The following is a 16019-nucleotide window of genomic DNA, read 5'->3' as shown; positions in this document are numbered from 1 at the left end:
AAAGCTCCTGGAATTTTACCTGGGAGAGTTGTTGAGAGAATTTAGCAGCTGAAAAACTGCCTGATTCTCTTCTTTTGCCTGGGATTTGAGGCAGGAACTTCTCTGACTCAGAAAAGCCTTTAGTTATAATTTACAGTTGGCCTGGGCTCTTCAGCTGGATTCCTTTCAAGCTTCACTTCCAAGAACCTCCTATTTGTTTTTCACTTACTGTCCTGTTTGTTTCACCCTCCTGAGCATGATCTATCTCACAAGCCCCTGCACACACCCCTTTACTGCAATAATATGTAGGCCCTGGGAGAGCAGTAGCTCAGTCTTTATAAATCAGAACTAGAAGCATCCTTAAGGATCTTCTGGTATAGGAGTCCATTAGATAGAGGGGAAAAAAGTGAACTAGCAGGCTTTTTCCTGACCACATGTTAGGTTGTATTCTTTCTTTTCTTTTTTAAATCCTCACCCAAGGATATGCTTACTGATTTTAAAGAGTGGGGGGGGAGAGAGAGAGAAGCATTGATTGGCTGACGCCCACACTCACCCCGACCAGGAATCTAACCCACAATCCAGGTATGTGCCCTGATGGGGAATTGAACCCTCAACCATACCGTGCACAGGGGACACCAACCAACCAAGGCCTGCCTCCAGCACGCCCCCTACTGGGGGTCCAGAGCACATGTACCTCATACTGTTGGATCCCTTCTTTCACCATACACATTGAAGACTATTGTGCTTGCCCACAAATAAATATTCACTTACTTTTCTGAAAACAGGGCTGGCTCTCTGTAGCCTAAAATAACAATTCTCAAATTGTTAAAAATATAGTTGTCATGTTTGTATCTTGATTGGGTTGGTTGTTACTGTTAGGGGGATTTGCCTAACAGCTACATGAGTAACAGCTACATGAGTGTATACATTTGTCAAAAATCATCATCCTTGCCCTGGCCGGTGTGGCTCAGTTGGTTGACCAGCGTCACATGCACCAAAGGCTAGTTTGATTCCTCTTCAGAGCACATGCCTGGGATCCCCAATATGGGGTGTGCATGTGCCCTGGATTCCCAGTAGAGGGCGTGCTGGAGGCAGCCCATGATGTATTCTATCCCTCTCAAATCAATTTAAAAAAACATATATTTTTAAAAACATGGTTTTTAAAAATCATCAGCCTTGTACACTAAAAATGTGGGAATTCTGCTGTAATTTCTACCTCAGTAAATTTGATTTTAAAATTATAAGTAAAATTATGTCCGGCCTGCATGGTTCAGTGGTTGAGCGTTGACCCATGAAGAAGGTTGCTGTTCGATTCCCAGTCAGGGCACATGCCCAGGTTGCAGGCTTGGTCTCCAGTGGGGGGGGGGGGCATGCAGGAGGCAGCCAATTGATGACTCTCATCATTTATGTTTGTATCTCTTCCTCTCCCTTCCTCTCTCTGAAATCAATAAAATAAAAAATAAATAAATTATAAAATTATAAGTAAAATTAATAAAAAATACTAACCAAAAATTATTTGTAACTACATTATGACAAGAGATTAATATCCTTAAGAGATTATAAACATAATTCTCATACCAATAGTCATCTTATTTAATAATTAATGAAAGAACCAACAGTCTGACAATTCTTTGAAAACAATTTGAGAATGGTTAATGGGCAAAGGGATGCTGAAATATGATTGCTAAGTTAGAAGCAAACTTCTTTCATGTCCTACAGGGTAATAAAATAGTAACCTTTGGGGTTGGTTATCTTTTCCATTAGACATGCAATTGCACCTTATCAGTTCCCTACAAGTTGTCCTCTAACTTTACAGAGTTATAAAACATCATTGCATCCTAATCAGTTGTTCATCAAAGTTAAATTTCCCCAAAAAGTCAGATGTGCCTTATGTGGGTGTTTTAGAAATTCTCCAGCATGATTAAAAAGCCACATAATCACCATGTCACATTTTCAGATATTAGATAATTTCCCTCCACACATTTTCATTATTCCACATTTGATAAAGACAAGGAATAACTAATTTCTTTTTAACTCTACCTAGGAAAACAATAGCACAAGTATGACAGTAAATGGCAACTGCCTTTAGGGCTCAAGGTGGAGGTAACAGAGAGCAGAGGGGACTGTGGCAAACCAGAACATCATTCCCTTCCCCATCTGAAGGGGAAAGTGGCTGTGCAGCTCCAGCCAACTGTTGCCATGTGGGAGAGCTGGTCCTGTATTGCCATCCTTTCCCATTTTGAAGAGAATCTGGAAATAGAAAATTTTATGTGAAACCTCTCAATTTTTAAATGTTGGCAACCAGTTAAAACTGCTCTCAAATTCTGTAAAAGCAGACAGGATGAAGGAAAGAATGAAAGGAAAGCCAACCTGCTGAATCTGGCCTCAGCCAGTGTCATTATCAGACCTAGAACAAAACCTTCTTACAGGAAGATTGAGGCCCAAAGAAACACCCCCAAATCACGAGGTAAGTTTGGGCTAGACAGGACTTAGAACCCAAGTCCCTGGATTTCCAGGCAGAAGCTTTTCCCACAAGACAAAGAGAGGTATTTTCTTTGCCTCCCACCAAGTGCTTCATGTTTTATTTACTGATTGACCAAATTTAAATGACTTGTATATAAAGCTTGTAGTAGCCTTAGGTCAAGTTCAAGTCAGTGTGATATGTCCACTGTTGTATAGGATTACCCTTATTTATAACAATAGCTCCTTTTTTTTTTTTTTTTTTTTTTTTTTAGCAATCTTTGTTCCAAGCTCAATTCTAGGTGCTTTACTCATATCATATAATTTGGTCCTGTAATAACCACATGATTTAGGTACCACTATTACCTCCATTTTACAGATGGGGCAACTGAGGCTTAGAAAGGTAAAGTCACTTGCTCAAAGCCATAGCCCCACATATTTATGGTTCCAAAGTTGATGGTCTTAACCACTGGGCTAGACTATCTTTACTCGTTCATTCGTTCATTCAGTCAGTCAAGTAGCTACAATGTGTTGGTGCCAGTTGCTGAGCCAGGAATTATGGGGGAGAACAACTTCATAGACCCAAGTTCTAGTCTAAAGCCCTCAGGCTGAGCCTAACTGAGTCCATATTCAGCCCACATCCTACTCTTCTAATCCAAACTAACAAGTGGTTCTTGAAACGTACAAAAGACTGGGCTGTGTAATTTATACCTCAGCAAAGTTGATTTAAAAATTAGTAGAAGTAGCAGCCACCTCTAGATGTTTAGGGGTCCTGATCAAATGAAAAGATTTGTGATAATGCAAACACATTAGTAGACTAGGTTTCTTGAAGACCAGACCCTCATGGTGTAGGAGGAAGAAAATGGTGTTGAGCTTGGATAGGTTTGGATGTCAGCTGAGCTCAATGGGCAGGCAGGTCCTAGAGACAGGAAGAGAACTGTGCTTTAGGCAGCACATGCACCTTGGATGCTGCAAAGAGAGAATGGAGGGACAAAGACTACTTTGGAGGTTATTACATGGGAAAAAAGGAGGGATGAATAATAGAGTTATTTCAGGGTACATTCAGCAGGCATGAGGTATAAATATCCAGATGTCACTTAAACTCTCTGGTTTAAGCAAGTTTCCAGCAGGCTCTTCATTAAAAAAAAAAAAAAAAAAAAAAGCAGTGTGATGGAAAGAGAGGATTTTCAAGGTCTAAATCCCAGTTCTTCAACTTTCTAGCCTTGTACCCTTAGAAAATTCATACATCTCAGGGCCTCAGTTTACTGATTTGCAAAGGGACCTAATAATATCTACCTTCTAAGGCCTTTGAGAGGGCAACCTAAATGGTATATGTGAAGCACTTGGTAAGTGGTACAGGCTTAATGTTTATTTCTTTCCTTTGTTTCCTTCTAGCTACAAGTCGAGTTGGGACATGTTCTTATCGGTTATGGAGCAGAGGAGTTCAAAAAATGTCCTTTACATAGTACAGTGGGAAGCCTCACAATGGTGTTCTGAGAGCACTGTGAATTCTGAAAGGGCTTTTCAACTGTCAGAGAAAAATTACATTTTAATTGGTTGAATAAGATAGAAGAGCTTTTGCCTGGACACAAGCCCTAGTCCCAAGAAAGCCGGGCATCCATGAACAGGTCCTTATCTCTCTGGTCTCAGTTCCTCATCTATAAAATAGGGATGGTCCCCCTTGTCCACCTTATCGAAGGGTTTGCGGGGTGTGTCCAACGAATTTGAAAAGTCTGGAGGCTTTGGCTGGAAATAAATGATAAAGATTTATTCAAGGGTCTTCGAATATACACACTGGGAACAGAGCTAGGCAAAAACACAGAAGTGTTCCAAAGACGAAAGAAAAGTTCTTACAGTGAAAAGTACATTCTTGAGGATTCTCAGTCCTGCATTCTTAGCCCTGGGACTGGCCCAGGGTAGTTATCAGTCAGAGGTCAGGAAGCCGGACGTGGGAGTCCCGGGGGAGGGGCAATCAGGGGCCCGGTGTCTGCCCAGATGTGTGGCCGGGCGTTGACACAGGACTGGAAAGTGGAAAGAGTAAGTTACCAGGCTCGTTAGAACACGAGGGGTCTTTCCTCACGCCTCGACCTTCATAATGTTAATAATTTTAGCAGCTTGGTTAAAGTGCCTCCATTTTATAGATTCCTTATCTTCACTCTTTCCTCGGGTGCAGGGCTGTGAAAATTCTTTCGCAACCGTGCACCCAGATGCACAGATGCTAAGCTCATCGTTACCTGCCCGCGGAATACGTCCGTTTCCAGCTCTGACTCCTCCCCCGGGAGCGTGTCGGCGGAACCAAGTCTGATCCCGCGTCCGGGACCTGACGGAGGTTTACCCGGCTCGGTGGCCGGCGCTCCGACCCAAGCGTCGCTCTGGTGTAACGAAGTGGAATTAAAATTCTCCGTGAATCAGTGATCACCGCTGCGGTTACAGAGAGAACCCCGAATAAAGGAATCGATCGCATTTAGAAACTTACTCCTCGCTCACGGCGATAGCCCAAAACTTTAGCATATGCTCATTTTCCCACTTACACTGAGCTATTGTGGGAAAGTCCTTTTTTCACGTTCTTTGACTTAAAATGTATCTCTATTTACCTCTCCCTCAAGTTTGGCTTCTTGATTTTCCTTTGCAACTGGCTGCAGACCATCTTAATATGATTGGTTAAAGCCTCCGCGCGTTACCTTTCCCGTGATCCGACGGAGGAAATAGAAGAAAAAAAAAAGTGTGTCTTAAATCTGTTTTATTGGCCCCGGTGTAGCGACGCACCGCAAGGGCTTTGGCACTTCAAAACTGTGATTGGTTTTTATGTCTGTCAGTCACGCTGCCGGAAACCAATTCTATCGCCCGGCCGGAGGGAGGGGCTTAGGCTGGAAGGGTTTCCATTGGTTCGGAGCGCTCCGGCTCGCGACACGAGCCCGCACCGCTCGGTTGCCGTGGTTGCAGGTCGGGCCCGCCCGCTCGCGCGCTGACAGCGAGGCTTAGGGAGGAGGGGAGCGGGTCGGTTTCTCGGTCGGGAACGAGGCTCCGGCGGCCAGGCCCGCGCAGAGCTGTTGCCATGGCAGCCGCCGCCGGGGGCGCGGACCACGAGCCGCGCTCCGGACGCTCCAGCTCGGATGGCGAGTGCGCGGTGGCGCCCGAGCCTCTGACGGGCCCCGAGGGCCTCTTCTCCTTCGCCGACTTCGGGTCGGCGCTGGGCCGCGGCGCGGGCCTCCCGGGCCGGGCGTCGGGCGGGGCCCAGTCTCCGCTGCGCTACCTCCACGTCCTGTGGCAGCAGGACTCGGAGCCCCGCGAGGAGCTGCTCTGCAAGATCCCCGCCGGCCGGCTGAGGCGCGCCGCCAGGCCCCACCGCCGCTTCGGGCCGCTGGGCAAGGAGGTGCACGGTGAGGAGCGCGGGAGGCGGGGCGCCCTCCGCCGGGACCGGCCCCGAGCTCTCCCCGGGCCCGACCGGCTGGAGCCCTCGGACGTCCGATCTGAGGGCCCAGAGTGACCCCCGAATCTCCTTTCGGTAGTAATAATTATTACGTATGTCTGCTAAGGACCATGGATGTGAAGAAAAAATACTCTTCCTGCTCAGAGCCAGTCACCCTAGGCTTTTCACACTTGATAATTCCTGAATAGAAACTTTCCATGACTCCAGGTGTTTATTAGTAGATAAGAAAGTGGGGTACTGCGGAATACCTCTACTATCAGAGAGGGGCGGCCAGAGCCTATAGCCAAGTCCTACCAGCTTGTTTCAGTGCGCAGGCCTGGCTTGGGCTCCTCTGCCTCATTCAGCCTTAGTTTTCTCATCTGTAAAATGAGTACAGTACCTGCTTTACAGAGATTTGGGGAAAGTTAAGTAAGGTAATGTATGTATAGCTATTAATCTGCTTTTGTTGTGTGCCAAACACTGTTGTGATCATTTCTTTCTTTTTTTTTTTTTTTTAACACATCTTTATTGATTTCAGAGAGAGGAAAGGAAGGGGAGAGAGAGAGATAGAAACATCAATGATGAGAGAGTCATTGATTGGCTACCTAGCCCGCAACCCAGGCAAGTGCCCTGACCGGGAATCGAACCCCTACCTCCTGGATCCTAGGTCTATGCTCAACTGCTGAGCCACGCCTGGCCGGGCTGTTGTGATCATTTCTAATCCTCACGGTAGTAACTCATTGAGATTCAGATACTGATCCCATTTTATGGAAGAGGAAACAGGCTCGGAGAAAGTACATTGCTCCAAGTCACGTAGCTAGAAACTGGCTGTGCTGGTATTAGAACCCAGCTCTACCAGACAAACTCCTGCTCTGATAGGTCTGCCGTATGGTCTTTACAATTTGTGGGTGACATGGAAACCAACGCCCTGAAAGATACAAGAATGGAGACTTTTAGGGTCCCTTCTAGTACTGTCCGTGTGATCCCACTTATGTCCAGTGATGTTATAAAGATTAAATGAGAATTTGAGAGTAGTATATAATCCACAAAGTACTCTATGAATATAAGGAATTATTATGTATCTGAGTTGCAATTTTTGAGTTGGCATTGCTTCTTATTAGCCTCTTATATAGAGGTAGTTTGATTGAAGAAGATGCTTCTGCTGAGGAATTACCAGATTTAAGTCAGTCATTTGGGAATGGCCTATTTTGAAGGAGAATATAAGACTCTCTGTGTAACCTGTTCACAGAGAGCTTCCATGTAAACATCTCATTTTGTCTTTGCAACAACTCAGGGCTGTCAGGACAGGGCTCGACCTTGTTTTGTGAATGACAGACCTGAGCTGGGTTAACTAACCCGCTTAAGTCACCCAGCTACAAGTGGCAGATTCAAGATCTGGCTCTGGCTCCAAAGGCCTTGGAGGATTTGCAACAGAATGTGACTTTTGCACTAGTTGTGCCACATTTCAAGTTTCTCCTTGTTCCGGGTAGTGGCTCTTGTATCCTGGCACCTTTCTTTCCCTCTAGGTGCTACTGTGGCTGAATGGTGGGTTAACTAGGAAGCCGTCCACTTTCTGCTTCCTCATGGCTGCTGCTGTTGTGTGTTTTTTTAACCTGCACTCTTGCTCTCTTCACAGCTCTGAAGAGGCTGAGGGACTCAGCCAATGCCAACGATGTGGAAACAGGTGAGTGTGCAAAGCTGATCCAGCTCCGTGGGATGGTTAGGGAAGGAGAAATCCAGGTAACCAATACCTGGGAAGATGGTGCTTGAATTCATTCAGTCTGACAGCTCACCCTGTGGACCATGCTTACTGTAGTTATTATATTACTGCAGTCATCTTGCAGAAGATTTGTCTGGCGAAGGTGCTCACTGTTCCCATGCTTCCCTGTCACCGTAAACTTCCTGATGTCTAAGGGTTTATCACCCTGTGGACTCCTTGATGGTGGGGACCACTCCTGCTTTTGTATCCCTGACACCCAACAGATTAGACTTTTGGGAACGAACAGTCAATTTTAGCTGCCAGGAGAGCAACCATCTGCACAGAGCAACCACCTTCAGCTGTTCACTGCACCTTTGTGGTAGCTGGGTCACTGGTTCTCAAACTTATTTTTTGGCAGGACATCTAGACAGCATGGGAGGGGCTTCTAGCAGGACACCACCCTGGTTTTTTTGTCATTGCTCTCTAGCGTTCACTAGCTGATAGGGCAGTAGCAGTATCAAAGGTACAAGGACAAGTTAGAGGAAAAAAGTTAATTTTATCCAATTAATTCTTTCTGGGAATTAGGGGAAAGTGGTCCGTTCGTTCCTATGGCTGCTGTAGCAAATTACCACAAACATAGTGGTATAAACAACACAAATGTATAAGGGCATGTCATCTTTGGGAGCCCTTCTTCTGCTTACCTCAAGTGGGCAGCAATTTCTACATTTTAGTTGGACTTGTGCCTGTAACACATAATGCCTCACATTTTGTAATGGCTCCGTACTTTTCAGAGAAGGAATTTCACATTCATTATTCTCACCACAGCAGCTCTGGAGCTTGGCAGGGAAGAGATTACTCCCATTTGGTGGTGCATTGGGGCCCAAATCTTACTCCCAGCCCAGCTCTTTCCACTGCCCCATGCTACTGGCAATGTACTTCATTCTTTTTAGCTTAGCTTAACCTGGGATTTAGTCTGTGTGGCTCCAGAACCTGTGCTCTGTCCACTCTAAAGGGCTGCGTCCTGGGCGCAAAGTAAGCATTGACCAACAGCTTGGGCAGCTGTGTCCAGCTGGAGTGGGTGTGTATCAAAATTCAGGTAGTGGCTTGGGGCCAGTCTGTGCTGGGGATTTCTGTGACTCTAGAATTCCTGACTTTAAGGGCCAGGATCCTTCTACGATGTCCTGTCCCTAGACAAATAGTTTGAGCACCCAGAATCTGTGGCTATCAGTGTGCTCTCAGGAGAACAAGCCCCTATCATGGCAGTCCCCATGGGGCAAGTATCCAGGAGGAACAGGCTCTCCTGTGCATCACCATGGCTTGCCTGGGAGGGCCCCGAGCATCCCTCTCCGTCCCCTGGGACTGCAGCATAGCTAACACTGCCACTCTTTCCCCCGCTGCCCTCTGTCTTGGTGGTACCAGTGCAGCAGCTGCTGGAAGATGGGGCAGATCCCTGTGCGGCAGATGACAAGGGCCGCACAGCTCTACACTTCGCCTCCTGCAATGGCAATGATCAAATCGGTGAGTCCTATAGTGGGAGAAGAGGGCGCGGCTGGACAAGTAGCATCTCTCCAGAAGATCTGCTGTCTGTACAGCCGGGGGAGGTGCCCACTCCTCTCACTCCCTGAGCCTGTGGGTCTGGCACTGCCAGACTGGGGGAAGGGTTAACCTGGGGAAAGACTATGATTGCCTCCGAGGCTGGGGCCAGTCCTTGAAGACATTCAGGCCACATTTACTCAGAGCCAAGAGCAGCAGTGGGACAGTCCTTTTTTTAGGAGCCTTTTTTGGGTGTGGTGTAACTTATAAACAGTGAACTTTCTGTATGCCTACACTGGTGTAACCACTGCCAGGATCGAGACATAGAATCTTTTTTTTCTTCACCCTAAAATATGTTTTTCAGTAATTCTAGAGAAAGAAGAAGGGAGAGGAAGAGAGAGAGAAAACATTGATGTGAGAGACATGTCGATCGGTTGCTTTCCACATGTGCCCCCACAAGGGATCGAAACCACAACCCTTTGGTGCACAGACGGCACTCCAACCAACTGAGCCACACCAGCCAGGGTGACTTAGAATATTTCACATAGAATATTTTCAGAACCCCACAGCCTGAGTGCCCCACCCAGTTCTTAACCCCATATGGACCTGTTCACCAAGGATTAGTTTTGCCTGTTTTTGAATTTCACATAAATGGAGGCATAGAGTATGTACTCTTTTGTGTCTTGACTTTTTTCACTCAAAATTATATCCTTTCCCTGACCGGGTGGCTCATTTGGAGCATTGTCCTATACACCAAAAGGTTGTGGGTTCAATTCCCAGTCAGGGCATGTATAGGAAACAATAAATTGATATCTATCTCTCTCTCTCTCCTTCCTCTCTTTCTAAAATCAATAAAAACATATCCTCAGGGAGGATTTTAAAAATTTATATCCTTGAGAATCATTTCTAAGTGTTGTATGTTCTTTCTTATTGCTGGGTAGTATTTCATTGTGTGATGTATGACAGTTCACCCACTCTACTATTGATGGGCGTTTGTGTTCTTCTCAGTTTTGGGCTATTATGAATAAAGCTGCTATGAACATTCTTATACATGTGGCTTGGTGGATATAAACACTTATCTACATTAGATACAAACCCAGGAATGAAACTGTTGGGTCACAGGTATGCATACATTTAGCTTTAGTAGGTACTACCAAACTTCTTCCAAGGTGGTGGTGCCAATACACACTACCACCAGCATTGCAAGAGAGTTCCAGATATTCGCACATTCTTGCCAGTACTTGGTATTGTCTCTTTTTAATTTTGATACAGTGGTATCTCATTGTGGTTTAGTTTGCATTTCTTTGACAGCCAGTAATGTCGAGCACATCTTCGTGTATTTACTGGACATTTTTATGTCCTCTTTTGTGGAGTATCTGTTCAAGTCTTGTCTGTTCTTTTTTTAGCAAGTTGCCTATCTTTTATTGATTTGTAGAAATTCTTTATATATCCTTTAAAAAAAAAATTGATTTTAGAGAGAGACAGAGAGAAACACTGATTTATTTTTCCACTTCTTTATGCATTCATTGGTTGCTTCTTATTTGTGCCCTGACTGGATGCAACCTTGGTGCCGTGTCTGGATGAAGCTCTTACCAACTGAGCTACCAGGCCAATGTATTCTGGTTATAAGTCATTTATCAAGTACAAATGACTTACCTTTCCTGATCTTGCCTTTTATTTTCTAAATGGTGTCCTTTGATGACTACAAGTTTTTATAAATTTTAATTTATCAATCTTTTTCTTTTATATGGTTAGTATTTTTGTGACCTATCTAAGAAATCTTTGCCTATCCCAAGATCATGAAGATAGTTTCCTGTTTTCTTCTACAAGCGTGGCTGAGCTTTCATTTTTAGGTCTGTGGCCCCTCTTGAATTAGTTTCTGTATATGATGTAACACTCAGCCTGGCCCCCACTATGAGTCAGTTTGCCTGCACATTTGTCTGGATAGTTGAGCCCTGGTGATCCCACAGCCCACCCTTGAGGTGGCCTAGAGACCCTCAAGGAAGGGGTACTCAGCATCATCCATTTGTCTAATTCCCACTGTGGTACTTGGCTGTGAAAGGAGCAGAACATGCTCCTGAGAATCTTCCCTAGTAGCCACTACTGTTGGAAGAGCTTTCTTTAACTCTTAAACTCTCAGTTCTGTAACACCTGCATAGGCCAGGAGACTCTCCTGGCACCCTCAGTTCCGGGCCCTCAGAGTCCCGCATGTAAACTGTGTGAGTGAGTGAGTGAGTGAGTGAGTGAGTGAGTGAGTGAGTGAGTGAGTTGAGTGAGTGAGTGAATGAGTGAATGAAACAACGTAAGGGACCGTGTTTCCTTTCCGTGTCCACACTTTGAGTGAGCCTCTTTAGCTAGATTAAGGGTCAGGGTCAGGGTCCAGTCCGTAGAAGCCTCTGACAGCTCCTCTTGGGTTTTCCCATTTCCAGTGCAGCTGCTTCTGGACCATGGGGCCGATCCCAATCAGCGAGATGGGCTGGGGAACACGCCACTGCACCTGGGTAAGTACCTGAAAAGCTGCCAAGACACCCTTTTCTGCAGCACAGACAGGCTCCTTTGATGAAGGGCCTGGGGTCCTGCAGGCTCCAGGCAGGATCTCCTATCATCTAGGGAGAGCCTTAGCCCCCAGTGTGTGCACCAGGGATTTCCCTATCCACCACTAGTTGGCTGTGCCCTGAGCAGAGCTGATGTAGCAACCTAAATTGGCTCAGCGGCAGCTCTGCTAGGAGAGGTGAGACCAGCTGGTTCCTGCCCTGTGGCTGACTCACACCGTAGCTCACGTGAGGCAGGTACCATCTCTAAGCCTCAGTTTCCCCAGTGGTACAGGGAGGGAGCCAGACTTGATTGCTGAGTCCCACTGAGTTGCCACCTTGGTGATGCCTTCTCAGGCGGCATGACCTGACCAGGCACACTCAGAGGCACAGCCCTGCTCCCTCCAGCAGGCGTACAGGGCTCAGCCCTGGCACTCCTGCACTTTTAAGTCCCTGTTCTTCCGCAGCGGCCTGCACCAACCATGTTCCTGTCATCACCACACTGCTCCGAGGAGGTATGTGGTACCTTCCCCTTCTCCCTGCTCTCTCTCACCCTCACCCTCAGCATGCTCACCTCTGCCTCCTCCCACAGGGGCCCGTGTGGATGCCCTGGACCGCGCTGGCCGCACGCCCCTGCACTTGGCCAAGTCAAAGCTGAGCATCCTGCAGGAAGGCCACTCCCAGTGCCTGGAGGCTGTGCGGCTGGAGGTGAAGCAGGTAAGGGCCCCTCTCATGCTGAGCCCATGGCACCGAGCAAGCACTAGACAGGTGCTGCCCTCACCACAGACACCCTCACCTCCAGCACCAGGGCTCCCAGGTCGCTTCACACTGACCCCAGTTGGCGCCTGCTGTACTCTGCCTCTTGGCAGCAGCAGCAGGCCTCTCTGTGCCTCCTAGCTGGGACCCCACAGCCCAGCCCACGCTCTCTTTTCAGATCATCCAGATGCTAAGGGAGTACCTGGAGCGCCTAGGGCGGCATGAGCAGCGGGAACGGCTGGATGACCTGTGCACCCGCCTCCAGATGACTAGCACCAGAGAGCAGGTGAGCTGCTGTGCACCTCAAAGCCTCTGCCCACTTCCTTTGAAGCTGCTGGTGGCCCTTCTCTCTGGGGTGGTCTGAGACCACCTGCTTTTGAGGATTAACCCTTGGGCAGCTGTTCCATAGTCACAGCAAAGCCACCACATGCCTTGGGAGGCCTGCCCGCCAGGCCTGTGGTATTGGGAAGGAGACCAGGCTTATCCTGGGACCTGTGACAGAGCCTCATCTTGTCCCACAGGTGGATGAGGTGACCGACCTCCTGGCCAGCTTCACCTCCCTCAGCTTGCAGATGCAGAACATGGAGAAAAGGTAGCAAGAGGGGCTGGCTCCCTGCCTTCCCACCCTGCCCCCGCCCACCCTGCCCACGTGCTCTCATTACAAAGAAAAGCCTGACACCTGGGACTTTGGAGCTGCACTTGTCTGGGAGGCCCTCATCCTCACCCCCAGATGCTGTGGGCCAGAGATGCTCTCTCACCGACCTCAGAGCCTCTCCCAGCCATGGTCTCCATCATCTCTATGGGCTGGGACCACAGCCCCCAGCTTCTGCAGCCACACCTCAGCTCCAGCCGACGTGCACCGTCCTAGCAGGGCTCACTCATCCCGTGGTCTCCCTGGCACCCTCAGCAGGCCCCACACTCTTCTTTGTGTCCCTTCCCAGTCATGGACTTGTTGCAGCCAGCAGGGTACGGGCTTAGGGCAGGTGCTCTTGGGCCTAGGGGGCTTCTTGGCTGGCCCTACCCCTCTCACCAGCACTTAGATTTAGACTTGGCACCTGACTTTCAAGGGAACACTACTGTGAGTTTCTCTGGTTGAAAGGAAAGGGTTGGTAAAGCCTAGACCCTAGAAATACAAGGTTAGGAAGGGCCCTACTGAACCCAGAGCAGAAAACCCCAACCCTTTTTCTCCCAATCACTGAAGCACCAGGAGGGCATAGCAATTCTGTCGCCTAGTTGGAGTAGGCTGAATAGTGGCCCCCAAGATGTTCATGTTCTAATCCCAGGAACCTGTGAGCGTGACCTCTTATGGCAAAAGGGACTGTGCAGATGCTGTAAGTCAAGGATCTTTAGACAGGCGCTTATCCTGATAGTCCAGGTGGGCCTGATGTGATCACAGGGACCCTGAGAGGGAGGCGGTCAGAGGGGAAGTAGGGAATACGGTGATGGAAGCAAAAGCTGGAGTCATGTGAGGAGGGGTCACAAGCCAAGGAATGCAGGTGGCCTCCCAAAGCTAGAAAAGGCAAGGAAGGCGTTCTCCCCTCACAACTGCCAGAAGGAACCAGCCCTGTTGGCACCTTGGCTTTAGCCCAGTCAGACTATTTTAGAATTATGACCATCCGAACTGTAAGAATAAATTTGTGTTCTTTTAAGCCACTAAGTCTGTGGTAATTTGTTGCAACAGGAAACTAATATACTAGAAAAGGCTCAAAACTCACTGGAAAGGAGGTTCCCACTCCCACTGCAGCAGGAGCAGACATTTCCCTTGTTGTGGGCCATGGACACTCAAAAGACAGCGCCCCCTCGTGGCAGGGATCAGAGGAAGGCTGAAGGGATGCGAGGCATTTGACTACTACAGTATAAAGGCAGGTTTGTTCCGGGTCATCAGTCATGTCCACTCTGGCTCTGCCCCACTTTCCCTCCCACCAAATTGGAATTCTGGCTCCTTTTCAGGGAACAGGAGCTTGTTCCCCAAATCCCAGCTTGCCCAGATCTGAATTAAACTCATGGAACCCCGCTTGTACCCCAGACCCTGAAGAAAAAAGTATCTCTTTGTGGGTATAAGATCAGGGCCCGGGCTGTCTCCAGTACCCTGTGAGAGGGGAAGCCGAAAGCTCCACCAGGTGGCAGGGTTGAGGAGGGGAAAGTGTGGTGGCCCCGAGACAGAGGGTGGGAGGCAGAGGAAGCAGTAAGCTGTTTCCATGGACCTCAGGTTGCTGCTGCTGTGAGTGGTGGCTGCCTGCTGACTGGGTGAGTGAGGTGAGCGAGGAGAGGTGCAGGGGGCGGGGTGGCTTTTCTCCCTTTCTGTCCATGTTATTAGTTCCCTCCAAGTGAGCCTGCCCGCTCAGGCCCAGTGGCCTCAGTTGAGCTTCCGTTTCTACAGGGACTCTGCTGGGGCCTGTGCCTGGACACAGCCTTCCTTGACCATGGCCCCAACAGGAGCTGGACAGGGAAGAGTCCTGGCAGTGGAGAGGCAGGGGCAGGTGGGAGTGGACTTCAAACAGGTGGGCCCCTTTTCTCGGGACCTGTTTGTCTGGGCCTCCCCCCACTACACCCCCAGGGTCAATCACCCTGGAGAGAGTGGAGGCAAGGTTTCTCAACTCAGGTCTACGGGGTTCAATTAATGGGCCCTTAGAGACGTACAAACCCTCTGACACTATGCAAGATTTTGTGTACAGTGTGTTTCTGATAAAAGGGTCCATAGCTTTCATTCTCAACAGGGTCCACACTCAGAAGAGGTTAGGGGCTCCTGCTGTAGACTCTGGGAACAGATAGGTGAGGGACCTGCCTAGGACATCCTGAGGACTGTCTGGGCCCTTCTGGGGCCCATTATCCCCTAGGGCAGGCTGCTTTGTGCTGGCAGAGCTGAGGGGTGGGGCATGCTGAGATGTGACGCTGCCCTGAGATGACTGTGTTTCCAGGGCAGCTTGACACAGAATCACTGGCTAACTCCCAACAAGTCCCTGGCCTGGACCAACCCATCTGCACCTGGAAATCGACATTCTCCATCCCAGTGGTGCCCAGCCATCCACCCCAGCCTTGTAGCCAAGTAACCATGAGAACAGGCTGCTAGGGCAAGCGAAAGGGTCATTGTCAACTCCCTCCCTGGCCATGGAGACAGTGAACAAAGATGAAGGTGGCTTATAGGCCAATCATCAAATACTTGCCAGACAGTGAGGCAGCGAGACAAGCTGCCTCGCCGCATTTCCAACCAGGGTTTACCCTGCAACCCCAATTCTGCAAAGAGCCAGCCAGTTCAGTTCAGTTCAGTTCAGTGCCAGACATTGGAGTGAGTCAGAAAGCACACAGTGGACCCTAAGCTGTCTGGGCTGGGCAGGGGGCAGGAGGGGGAATCCACAGAGGTTGCCCACACAGGAGTTAGTTCTGTTACTAGCTGTTCCAGGAATTACTGAATTTGGGGGGGGATGCAGGGAGGGGGTGAGGAGTGGGGGAAGGAAGAAGAAATCCATCTTTGTTGATTTCACCCTCTGGGAGGGTCCTTTGCTTCATACCTCACATTTGTTCATGTTAGAAATACTGAGCACTTGCTGTGCACCAGGCATTGCTCTGGGTGGGAACATAGTGGACCAAAGGACAAAATCTCTGCCGGACATGGCTCCTGGCGAACTGTGGGAAGTGCTCGGAGGAGATGATT

At 48.6% G+C, this 16019-nt stretch overlaps 1 protein-coding gene and 1 long non-coding RNA gene across 4 annotated transcripts; one reads left to right on the top strand and one right to left on the bottom strand.

Moving 5' to 3' along the window:
• Nucleotides 1-4186: 4186 nt before the first annotated feature.
• Nucleotides 4187-5053, bottom strand: LOC107545183 (uncharacterized). 3 transcript variants are annotated; one of them, XR_001603999.2, is made up of 3 exons: nucleotides 4971-5053; nucleotides 4674-4860; nucleotides 4187-4460 (listed from the first exon to the last, which is right to left on the bottom strand). It is a non-coding gene; the product is annotated as an uncharacterized LOC107545183 (long non-coding RNA). The 3 variants fall into 3 exon arrangements; XR_001604000.2 differs by having other exon boundaries at nucleotides 5034-5048; XR_001603998.2 differs by having other exon boundaries at nucleotides 4674-5026.
• A 359-nt stretch (nucleotides 5054-5412) lies between these two features.
• On the top strand, nucleotides 5413-14020 carry ANKRD54 (ankyrin repeat domain 54). The gene is made up of 8 exons (XM_087814919.1): nucleotides 5413-5819; nucleotides 7485-7532; nucleotides 8967-9065; nucleotides 11510-11581; nucleotides 12079-12126; nucleotides 12204-12328; nucleotides 12546-12653; nucleotides 12889-14020. The coding sequence occupies exons 1-8, from the start codon at nucleotides 5495-5497 to the stop codon at nucleotides 12961-12963; spliced, it is 900 nt and encodes a 299-aa protein (XP_087671045.1). The 5' UTR covers nucleotides 5413-5494; the 3' UTR covers nucleotides 12964-14020.
• The last annotated feature ends 1999 nt before the right edge of the window (nucleotides 14021-16019 follow it).

The sequence above is a fragment of the Miniopterus natalensis genome, chromosome 2 (genome assembly GCF_054644295.1).
Source record: "Miniopterus natalensis isolate mMinNat1 chromosome 2, mMinNat1.hap1, whole genome shotgun sequence".
NCBI classification, from domain to species: domain Eukaryota; kingdom Metazoa; phylum Chordata; class Mammalia; order Chiroptera; family Miniopteridae; genus Miniopterus; species Miniopterus natalensis.
Note: the sequence above shows the minus strand (reverse complement) of the source record. Positions and strands in the feature narration are given on the sequence as shown.